At 44.9% G+C, this 11,989-nt stretch overlaps 1 protein-coding gene across 4 annotated transcripts in view; it reads right to left on the reverse strand.

The window, feature by feature from the left end:
* ARHGEF3 (Rho guanine nucleotide exchange factor 3) overlaps positions 1 to 10,076 on the reverse strand; it is a 116,309-nt gene extending 106,233 nt beyond the window's left edge. Inside the window, exon 1 of one of the 4 annotated variants that reach the window (XM_088662265.1) lies at positions 10,044 to 10,076. Coding sequence is in view for 2 of the 4 variants with exons in the window: in XM_035106361.3 (XP_034962252.3) it covers positions 8,961 to 9,001 (41 nt within the window). In the remaining 2 variants the exon portion in view is untranslated. Of the gene's footprint in view, positions 1 to 8,960; positions 9,665 to 10,043 lie in introns of those variants that run through there. The other 3 variants (XM_035106361.3, XM_035106363.3, XM_088662264.1) reach the window with 3 other exon arrangements.
* Positions 10,077 to 11,989: the final 1,913 nt, after the last annotated feature.

The raw sequence follows: 11,989 nt of genomic DNA on the forward strand, positions 1-11,989 counted from the left end.
GTCCCAGCTGCTGCCCACCTAGCAGTTCGAAAGCACGTCAAAATGCAAGTACTGTAGATAAATAGGAACCGCTACAGCGGGAAGGTAAACAGCGTTTCTATGTGCTGCTCTGGTTTGCCAGAAGCGGCTTTGTCATGCTGGCCACATGACCTGGAAGCTGTACGCCGGCTCCCTCGGCCAATAATGCGAGATGAGCGCGCAACCCCAGAGTCGGTCACGACTGGACCTAATGGTCAGGGGTCCCTTTACCTTTACCTTTAAGTGCTTTCAGAATAAAATGAAATAGTATAACAAATAAAAATAGAGACAGGCCCATCCCCTGACCTACAATCAAATGCATATAATAATAATAATAATAGTAAAGGCAAAGGAACATGGAAGAACCTTATCTAACAAGTTATATTTAAAGACAAAAACATACCTTTAAACCCTACTGGAAAATCAAAACTGAGGATTATGTTCTAGTATCAGGAAATGATACACTCTAAAGATAAGGAATACCACAAGGAAAAAATAAGAAGTAAAGCATACTATAAGGCAAAAAGAGACAGTGACCAGATAAATAAGAAGAATAATTATAATAAAGACAAATAAGCTAGCAAAATTGATGTCTACATGGAAACTAAGCCCAATTCAGGAAAAAAGAGGAGACATCTGGATAAAAATTAGACCTAATAAAAACCAATGTGAGCAGCAAAATTTAAGAAAGGAAAGCAGCTGAAGATAAGAAATGATAAGCCTATATAAAATGGCACTGCAATAATGAAGTGCAGACAGTGGGCAATAATCAACCAGCCTGTCTTTTATTTTCAGTTGATACCCCCAAAGCTCAAGGGGTGCGGGTGGTGCTGTGGGTTAAACCACAGAGCCTAGGGCTTGCCGATCAGAAGGTCGGCAGTTCGAATCCGCGCAATGGGGTGAGCTCCCATTGCTCGGTTCCAGCTCCTGCCAACCTATCAGTTTGAAAGCACCTCAAAGTGCAAGTAGATAAATAGGTACCGCTACAGCAGGAAGTTAAACAACGTTTCTGTGTGCTGCTCTGGTTCGCCAGTTCGATTGACAATCAAGAACTATCCTTGCAGATTCTTAGCCTGTTCGGTTTAATTACACATAAGTCACCCAACAGCTAGGACCCTCCCATTTATCACATGCTTGTGTGTTCAAATGTGTGTTTGCATACACACATAAGGAGGAAAGCCAGAGTCTGAGGATGTATTTGTTGCTGTTACTGCAGATGATGTTGGTGTGCTGACTAATCTATACCTGCTGGGACATGTTCATGAAATTATTTTTGCAAGTGGCTTCAAAGCAGATGTCATATATTACTTGGGTGTAGCCCATCATTTGATTCTGTGGTTGTATGTTTTCCTTCTGTTTTCCAGAATAATATAAACAAAAGAACTAGTCAAGCAATGAGATGTATATGTGCTTTATTTGGAACTAGAGTAAGTTTCATGTACAAAGTGAATAAAATACTGTACAAACATACTGAGTTACATCAATTGCTGATGGATTGTGCATTGGATTTCCACTTGCATAATTGGACTGCATGTCCCCCAGATCTGCTCTCACCAACACTCCTGCCCTATCTTCTTGCATGTATTTCCCTGTATGCTTAGACCCTGTTCCTCCCTACATGGCATGAGGAATGCCTGCAGGGGTCTTTTACTCATGTTCACTTTAATGCACATAGAACCCTCTGTGTGACCAGAAGCCTGATAAAGGAGGGTCCCCAAACACAGAGAGGAAAACTCTTCTTTCTGTTCATGAACCTTCTGTAGAACCTTCTGGGCTGCTTACATGGGTAGTGGCTTTGGAAGAACAGACGATTTAACAAAAGGGAATGTGTGCATAAGGGCCAAGCAGGTCAGGAAACAGCTGGTTCAGTGCTAATGATGGAATCTGTTAGTATCAATGGAATACTTGCATGAAAAATAGCTGTGTCTTAACATTTTGTGGAAAATACAGTTAATGGCTTTCCTCATAATCTTTTCTAGATGCATAGTGTTTAATTCACTAGCACAAGACATTGGCCTGTAGTGTTTAGGTTTGCCACTTGACATCATCAACCCCTCTGCAGGTTTTCTGCCCCGTGTCTTGCTTCTCTTCTTCTTTCACTCTTTCTGTTGTGGGTGTCCTAGGGGTGTTGTTTATTTTTTATTAGATTTATAGCATTCGTTATTAATTTATATTGCTTTCTACAATATTTTGGCTTCATTTTTTTCTGATAACACACAACTGTATCTTTCCATTCTTGACATCACTGCCTTTTGCTAATACAGTATACTTGCTTGCCTTGTGGTTGTGTTCTCATAGATGTCTTTTTAAAAATGGAATTTATACAAAACTGAAATTTCTTAGGACATCATAGTTCCACTTCTGCCTCTTTTAACCTTTTATTTTTGTGGGGAAGTTGGTTAAAGAAATCCCCATTTCTTTGGAAGTTTAATTATGATGTTTTTTTTCATCCTTTTCATTTCCCACTCTTGCATATCTTTGAGCTTTGGGGGTAAAAGATAAAGGTAAAGGGATCCCTGACCATTAGGTCCAGTCGTGACCGACTCTGGGGTAGTGTAATATAACACAATTGTAGGGAATATTATTAAAAACTTCAATAGCTGGAACTAGAATTTTACAGTGCAATCCCATACATGTCTACTCAGAAAAAATGTTATTGGGTTCAATGGTGCTTATTCCCTGGTAAGCAGATATAGGACTGCATCCTAAGGATTTCTGCCCAATTATTTTCTGCATAAAGAAAGGTGATGCACAGTATCCCTCATACTTAAAACAAAATCCATCATACCCACTGGATGCAGCAGTACCTAAACAAAAAGGGAAGACGTACCAAGTATGGATATCCCATTGCTTTAAACCCTTAAAAGTCAATAAATGATACATAGGTCCCCAATTCTACATCATCGTATGTTAGCTAAATACTTTTGGATTTGCAGGACTGAGATTTTAGGTCTGCTTCTTGCAACATCAATACTAATAGGAATAAATAGCCCTAAAAACATCAACCATCCTCAAGAACTTTTCCCAAAGATAACAACTTAATAATCAAGTGTTCTGACCAACTTGGTGGTCTTTTCCCAACACCAATATATTAAATAAGCACTTTACAGAAGCCTAGACATTCAAACTACATGTTACATGCTCAGATCCTGTTAAAAATGATGTAAAAAATAATAAAATGCAAGGCAAAGAATAGTGATTGCATGTGCCAAAGTTTGATCAAGATATCTTCCTGATCTCAAAACGTTTAGGACTTTCAAGTCCAAACCAGTACATTGAGTTCTGCCTAAACAGTGGGTGGAAGCACAGATGAGATGTGCTTTCTGCCATGTGGCCAACTGCAGATGACAACCTAGTTACTCCATTCTAGATCAACTTAAGTTTCTGAATATACTTCAAAGGCTGAATACACCATGTAGAGTACATTACAATAATACAGTCCAGAAGCTATCAGGCCATGTATCAAAATGATCAAAAATACAAGATTTGTTTTAGGCTTAGCATGATGCGTAATCCAGGCCTCTGCTCTGAAAGACAAATGTAATAATTTTAAAACCCCTCATATGAGTGACAGATACATAAACTATACTAATTGGAAGCTGTTTCAAAACTCCAACCACAAAAAAATATCACATTTCTCTCAGGAAAACTGCCCTTCTTTTCTAAGTAATTACAGTATCTCCCTATTGTCCCTAATCCAACATGGAGAGTGTTGAAACTTCCAAAACTATATACAGCCAAAGATTCAAAGGACTATCTGTGATGATATACAGTGATATCTCGCAAGACGAATACCCTGCAAGATGAATTTTTCGCAAGACCAATGCGTCTTGCGATCTGATGGTGACTTGCAATACGAATTCGTTTTGCAAAAAATTCATCTTGTGAATCGCAGTTTCCCATAGGAATGCATTGAATTTTAATTAATGCGTTCCTATGCGCAAAAAAAGAAATTTCAATGCATTCCTATGGGAAACCGTGATTCGCAAGATGCATTTTTCGCAAGACAAATTTTTCGCAAAGCGAATTGACTCGCAGAACGAATTAAATTTGTCTTGCGAAGCACCACTGTAGATAAATGGTTGCAGAATAGGGTAATGAGACTCCGTAGTAGAAGCTTACTGGATATTCATAGCTCACAACAAGCCACCACACTTGGGTCTGCCATGCACAATTGTACAAATGCATTCAAAAGAAGAAGAAAGTTGAAGCAAGACATCAGCTATCAGTTTAGATAGTCAAGACATCAATCCTCTTGTCAAGACTGCACCTAAACCTAGGGCTTTTGGAAGTGACCAGGTGGTGCCAGAGTACTGTTAAATCCTCTACTTTTATATAAAATCTGGTGATGTATTATAGCACCTTAAAAACTAACAGATGGACAGAGCAATCCAGACTATAAGAAACCAGTGTAAATTACCCTGGGGTAAATTATATTAGTGCAATTTATCCCTATTTAGCAGCTGGAATACTTTGTGAAGAATGGCAGGATATCAATTTAATAAATAATTATTTTAAAACAATCCAAGCCTGGCAGAGGGAAAACAAGCCTTTAAAACAGAGTTTGACTTACGCCACCCTTTCTGCCAGTGTAACTTCTGCTGGCTTGCTAGGCTACGTGGCCAAGCTGAATTGAGTTTGGAATAGGGATAAGTGTTCCTATACCCTGTCCCAACCCTGCCAAGGCCCCAGAACACCACTTCTTCAGGACCTATCCTGGCCTTGGCTCAGTCAGCTTCAGGTGAGCCAGGATGGTGGAGTTGAGGTGTCCAGCTGAGCTGAGGTGTCCAGCTGATGAGCTACTTCAGCTGGCACAACCAGAGATCCACGTATTCCAAACTCCACTCATCCTGGCAGATATTGGTTTTAGATTTCTCCCTTACTGTGGCATAAGCTTTTCTGGACTAGAATCCACTTCAATCATTTACACAAAGTGCTAACCATAGTGCTGCCAAAAGGAACCGGAAATGCAATAGGCATCACCTGTGTGACATTTTTATGCAAACCTGAAGAAGTATATAAGACCGTGTTCACCATTATTATTATTATTATTATTATTATTATTATTATTATTTATTGTATTTATGTATCAGCCTTCCTTGAACAGAGCCCAGGGCAATACACAAAGGATTAGCAACATGATTACAGCATTACAAATACAAAATCAAAATATTCATAAGGTAACAGTAATTAAAAACACAGTAATTACCATGTAAAATGGAAAAAGCCTGGATAAACAGAAACATCTTTAGTTGATGTTTTTAGAATCCCTACAGCAAAGGGGAAAGATGTAACTCCAGAGACCCCACTACAGAGGTCTTCAAGTACGTGGGTGGCGCTGTAGTCTAAACCACAGAGTCTAGGGCTTGCTGATCAGAAGGTCGGTGGTTCGAATCCCTGCAACGGGGTGAGCTCCCGTTGCTCGGTCCCTGCTCCTGCCAACCTAGCAGTTCAAAAGCATGTCAAAGTGCAAGTAGATAAATAGGTACCATGGAAAGGTAAACGGTGTTTCCGTGTGCTGCTCTGGTTCACCAGAAGTGGCTTTGTCATGCTGGCCACATGACCCGGAAGCTGTACGCCCTCGGCCAGTAAAGCGAGATGAGCACCGCAACCCCAGAGTTGTCCACAACTGGACATAACGGTCAGGGGTCCCTTTACCTTTACAGACGTCTTCTGCAAGTCCCCTCATCACAACAAATCCTCATAAGGATTACAAGCAATGCCCCGTCTGCCAATGTTAAGGATAAAGTCAGCTGGTATTCACAACAAGAGTAACTGGTGATGCCTGTCAACTGAGGGGAACACTTTAGGCATCTGAGGCTGGCTCTGTTCCATGAAACCTTATGGTACCATAAACTTGCTATTCTTGAAGGTATCATAAAACCTCTTAGGTTTTTTGTTTTGTTTTTTACCTGGCATGCATTTATTCTAGGCATACTGGTTTCTAACCTAAAATAAAAGAAGCAACTAGACAGTTCAGGTCACCATTATGAAGCTCCTACTTTTTTCTCCCAAGTAAGTCCTGCAACAAATTGTTGCAATATATCCTCCTTACCTCCTAACAGAAACGCCCATGTTCAGGGTGCCAGGCAGCCAGGGAACTATTTCCTTCACCAGGATACTGTAAGATTTAAAGGGCTCCTGAAGGTCACCAACCATGTTCAGTCCTCATTGTGCTATTTTCTTCCCCTCTTTAGGTTTTCTTAAAAACATGTTTTGCATTTCTGCATTTCTCAGCATGTACTTGAGAATGTTAGTACTTTGTTTCTCTGGGCCTAACTACACATTAAATTAAATGTGGAGTGTGCAGAATCATCAATGTTTCTCAACAAGATTAATACTAAGCACTGGGGTGATTTTCAATGGCACCAATAGGAGCTTTTTTTCTAAGGTAAATGTTGAAGGGGAGGTTATTTTTCAAGTGATTATGGCTGTTGAGGGGTTAAACTTTGCAGTCCTGATTAAAACAGGAGAGGTCTGGATATAGTAGAAGTTCAACTGTTTTAGTGTATGTGCTGTCCCAGAGTCTCACTGCACTCCAGATTTAGATCCTCCCTTTTATATTTACATATATTAGCAACAGCAGATAGGAATACTGAAACATATTATTTCAGTATTCAAGACATGGCAGTTCAGAACAGAAGTCTTGAACCAAGACATGTAACTACAGATCCACTTTATTAGATAATAAGATGCTCATCAACAAAATATTGCAAGTATATGTCTGCCACACCTACCATAAGTCACTACAGCTTTTGTCATCTTAAAAAGATGACAGAGCTGTATCATTTAGGTATCAATGTAAACTTCAATCTGCTTTCAAGTGAAAGTGCATGCCAATACAAACTAACTTGCAGGAACAGTCTGCTTGATTTCACTATCTGAAGGTCCAATTTCTATTTTTCTGCTATAAGACAAGGCAAATCAATTGAGTCTTTAGGAAGTGTGAAATGTACAGTACTTTACTTTCACTTTTCAAATATTTTTAACGCTGGTTAAGAACAATGCTTAATTAAACAAGTTCTTTTGAAAGTCAGATAGCAAATCAATTTGGGTCTTAATTTTTTTAAGAGAATTTCATAGAATCATAGAATTGTAGAGCTGAAATTTTATACCATTTAATTTTAAAAACCACTAACATAAAAGATACCCGGGACCCAGGTGGCGCTGTGGGTTAAACCGCAGAGTCTAGGGCTTGCTGATCAGAAGGTCGGTGGTTCGAATCCCTGCAACGGGGTGAGCTCCCGTTGCTCGGTCCCAGCTCCTGCCCACCTAGCAGTTCGAAAGCACGTCAAAGTGCAAGTAGATAAATAGGGACCGCTCCGGTGGGAAGGTAAACGGTGTTTCCGTGTGCTGCTCTGGGTCGCCAGAAGCAGCTTTGTCATGCTGGCCACATGACCCAGAAGCTGTCTGCGGACAAACGCCAGCTCCCTCGGCCTATAGAGATGGTCAGGGACCCCTTTACCTTTACCATAAAAGATATTGTATATTACTTTAAGGCTTCCTCTAATACAGGGATGGGGAACCTCTGGCCCTTCGGATGCTGTCAGACTTCAGTTCCCACCATCCTAGCCAGTATGGCCAAAGGTCAGAGATGATGGGAGTTGCAGTCCAACAGATTCCCCATCTCTGCTCTAGTAGTGAGTGGCTACTTCACACTATGCATTCAGCAGCTGTGATGTTGCATGACCAAGTACATGCAAATCTGAAGCCTTGTTACTTGTTCTGAGGACCACAATTGTTGACATGAAGCTCTACTCCTATACCACAATGTAGCCTTTCAACATGTCTTCATGTCAGGTATCTGAAGAAGTGTGCATGCACACGAAAGCTCATACCAAAATAAAAACTTAGTTGGTCTTTAAGGTGCTACTGAAGGAATTTTTTTATTTCATGTCTCTCAGTCTGTCATATTCATGCTGTCATAATGACAATGGAACTGGATCACATGAAGACAATCCTGTACTAAGCATTCAGCAGTGCCATTACTGAAGTTCTTTTTTTCTTAATCTGACATGCTTAGCCAGTGCAAAATAGTAAAATAGTAAGAGGTGGTGGACTCTCCTTGGAGATTTTCAAGCAGAGGCTGGATGGCCATCTCTCATGAATGACAGTTGAGATTCCTGCGTTGCAGGTTGGACCAGATTACCCTCAGGGGTCCCTTCCAACTCTACAGCTCAATAACTCACCAAGGAGCAAACGAGAAGGTAAACTAGGCAAACCTGCAGGAGCACCTGTTAAAAATAAACTCGTCTGATTTACTGTGAGTGTCTTTGTGGACAACAGCCTACTTTTATCAGAAGCAAGGGGGGCACGTCTTATCGTCCTACAGCTGGTGACTAATGGGGATAACTCGTCAGGAATTTGCCGGCATTCGGAGCAACTGCTGATGGCGGTAAACCCCCAACCCGCAAGCTGCAAGCAGGAAGATGCCCAGCTCTGTCACTTAGCCAAACCATTTGGCGATCGCCAAATGCTACCGGTATATGTAGCCTCCCTCTCTTCAGCCCAGGAGAAGCATAATGGGCGTTTTCTGCATTCACATTAAAAAAAAGCTTGAGGGGTTGGTGGATTGGGGGGGGGAGGCGCTCCCCTTGCCAGTGTGAATCTTTTAAACCTTCCGTCCTCGGCACATGATTGGGGGTTTCCGAGAACACGACGTCGCCTCTGGAGGGGGCGCTTCTGGAAACGCTCTGGGGGGTTGCTGCTTCTGTTTTGGTCTTTTCAGTGCCAGAGAAGTTCCCTCAGCTCAAGCTGAGCAAAAACAACAACAAAAACCCTGGTCCTTTTTTTTTTTTTTAGTTTCCACTTGACAGGCGGCGTCCCCGCCCCACTCTCGAAGCCAAAAGCTCTGGCTCTCTCTCGGTTCAAATAAACTTCTGCGAAGGAACCGTCGCCCACCCCCAGCCTGTTGCTTCTCGCAGGCGCCGCACGTCCCTTACCTGGCGCTGCTTGGTGGCTCCTCTTCGTCAGCCCCCTGCATGGGAAGCTCCGGAGACCTGGTAACTGAGGCGCGGGGCCGCGCGAGGTGCCCCGCTCTCCCACCAGCTCAGAAAGAAAGGAGAAGCGGGTCTGTCAGGCAGCTAGCCGGTCAGGCCCCGGCCCGGTGGGCGTGAGCTGCTAATGGGAAAGCAAGGCGGCAGGAGCGGCTTCAAGCGTGGAGCCGGGGGTGAGGGGGATTCCTGACAGGGCGGCCGCAAAAAAAATAAAAAGAGAAGGGGTGGAAATGAAAATAAATCTACTAACTTCACCCGCCGCCGCGGCTCCCTCAGTTCACAGACGAGGCCCCGCCCCCTTGGCTCGGCTCCTCGCGCACAACACCCGCCTCGCTTTTGAAACAGCCGGGACGGCGGCCACGAGCAGAAACGCTCGCTTCCTCGTGCCACGCCTCTAAACGCGCTAACCGCGAGTCGGCACTCCCCCCCCCCCCCGGGCCAGCGCGGGTAGAAACGCGGCGCTCGTGGTTCGCGCGTTCAGACGTGACGGGGAGCGCTTTGCCCCGGCTGCTGTTGGGGCCTGTATTCCGCTCTCCTTTGGCCTCAGCATTGCGTCTGTTCGGTCAACCAGAAAGGTTTTTCTATGAACCGCCACCTGTCGGGAAGAGTTTCTTGTGGGGGTAATGGCAATATCCCTCCGTATCGGAGTTGGGTTTCTGGAAAGGGGGCGGTTCCCGCAAACACGGAAGTCGCGCCGTGAGCTTCCCGGAGTTCTCCTGCCTCGCCTCAAAATCGGGTGGCTTGGGGGGGGGGGTCGACGTCTTATTTATTACAGTAGTGCCAGTGGAAATATGCCCTGCTTTTCTAACCTCTGCTTTTCTTAAAAGTTCCATGGTTTTGAATAAGGCTGGAGCAGAGGTTATGGAACCAAGTGAGAGCAATGCTCACGAAAGCAGGGATTTCTCCAAGCTGTATTCCAGAAGGTGTTAAAAGCGGGTCAATATGAAAAGTACGCTCCTTTCCTCCCACAGAGATGCACTGCTAAGGGCAAAACTACACGAATGGAGAAAGTGCAATGTGCCAACCTACCTTTGAAAGGGAGATCTGATTCAAACATGCCCAAACTTGAGAGACAGATGCAGCAGGAAGTTTAGGCTCAGCCCTGTTGACACCACACAGTTGCTACGAATTATTCTACTGTACTGTATTTACAAAACTAAATGGTTAATAGTTTTGCCTCGTTGCATATTTCATGCCTTTCTTTGTACTTTCAAGTGGTGGCTGCATGTGATGCATTAGGCATGCCAACAAATTGACTTGCATACACTTATCTGCATAATGAAAAGCTTTTAAAAGTGTGTCAGCCATGAGCTCTCTCCCTCACCACTACTCCACCCATTGGCTAAACTGCAGCGATGTCATGGAATGTTTGTGAACATTTCAATTGTTCACGATGAAGTTGTTAGCATTAGAATGGTGACAGTGCAGCTTCTGCAAGGAAATAAAGCTTCAGGAAATAAGGTTAAGCAAGCAGATTTTGAAAGCTGGGAATTATAAACCAGGAAACAAGAGCAAGTAGGTTAAATAGAATTGGCTGAATTTTCCACATTGAACTATCTGGTCAACTTTTTTTCTGCCGGTTACTGGAATAAGCAGCCTCGTCCCATAATTCTTTCCTTATAGATTCACTGAATGTAGTAAGACTTCCATGTAAACTTTTATTTAACTGATGCAAAAGCAACGCCTATGGTGGCTTACAATGTTTAAAGTTACAATTTCAAAAAACAACAGTTTAAAACAACCAATGAGACTGGCTCGACAGTTAAAACCAAGCACAGAAACAACAATTTATTTATACCCTGCCCATCTGGGTGGGTTTCCCCAGCCTCTCTGGGGGGGCTCCCAACAGAATATTGAACAGAATAAAACATCAAACATAAAAAAACTTCCCTAAAAAGGGAATTCTCTGCCACACACAACAAAGCCTGCTGGAATTCAAAGGTTTTTAGTAAACAATGGGATACAGAGCAGGAGGGAGCTAACCTTGGGACAATACCGTGTTTCCCCCTTTTTAAGACACCGTCTTATAACTTTTTTTACTCAAAAAAACAGACGGTGTCTTATTTTCAGGGGATGCCTTGTACCTTAAGGCCTCCTCGGAAGGGCCAGGCCACTGGCTCGGGGTGCTGCTGGGCGCTCTGCGCGGCACCGAGGTGGCAGGCTGCTGGCTCGGCGCTCTGCCCAGCGCTGCTGGGCGCTCCAGGCGCTCGGCGCTGCAGACTGGCGGTTCCGGCGGCGGGGGGCAGGCCTCGGGCAGCTCTCCCCCCAAAAGAAGAGGCCAGGCGCTGCAAGGCGCTCCGAGCGCTTGGCGCTTCGGAGCGCTCCGCTATGCAGCCGCCGCTTCCGACGGCGGGGGGCAGGCCTCGGGCAGCTCTCCCCCCCAAAGAAGAGGCCAGGCGCTGCAGGGCGCTCCGAGCGCTCGGCGCTTCGGAGCGCTCCGCTCTGCAGCCGCCGGCCTCGGGCAGCCAAACAAAAAGAGAAGAGGCCAGGCGCTGCAGGGCGCTCCGAGCGCTCGGCGCTTCGGAGTGCTCCGCTCTGCAGCCGCCGGTTCCGGCGGCGGGGCGGCAGGCCTCGGGCAGCTCCTCCCCCCAAAAAAAGAAGAGGCCAGGCGCTGCAGGGCGCTCCGAGCGCTCGGCGCTTCGGAGCGCTCCGCTCTGCAGCCGCCGGTTACAGCGGCGGGGCGGCAGGCCTCATGCAGCTCCCCCCCCCCGCAAAAGAAGAAGCCAGGTGCTGCAGGGCGCTCCGAGCGCTCGCTGCTTCGGAGCGCTCCGCTCTGCAGCCGCCGGTTCCGGTGGCGGGGCGGCAGGCCTCGGGCAGCCCAAAAAAAAGAAAAGAAGAGGCCAGGTGCTGCAGGGCGCTCCATGCGTTCACTGCAGCAACAGCAGCCGGTTCCAGGCCCCTTTGGCTGGCTGGGGCGCTCGGCGGTCTCGCATGGAGGTATGTCTTATTTTCGGGGGGTGTCTTAGATTTCACTA

This window comes from Zootoca vivipara, chromosome 2 (genome assembly GCF_965207765.1).
Source record: "Zootoca vivipara chromosome 2, rZooViv2.hap1.1, whole genome shotgun sequence".
In the NCBI taxonomy this organism is placed as follows: domain Eukaryota; kingdom Metazoa; phylum Chordata; class Lepidosauria; order Squamata; family Lacertidae; genus Zootoca; species Zootoca vivipara.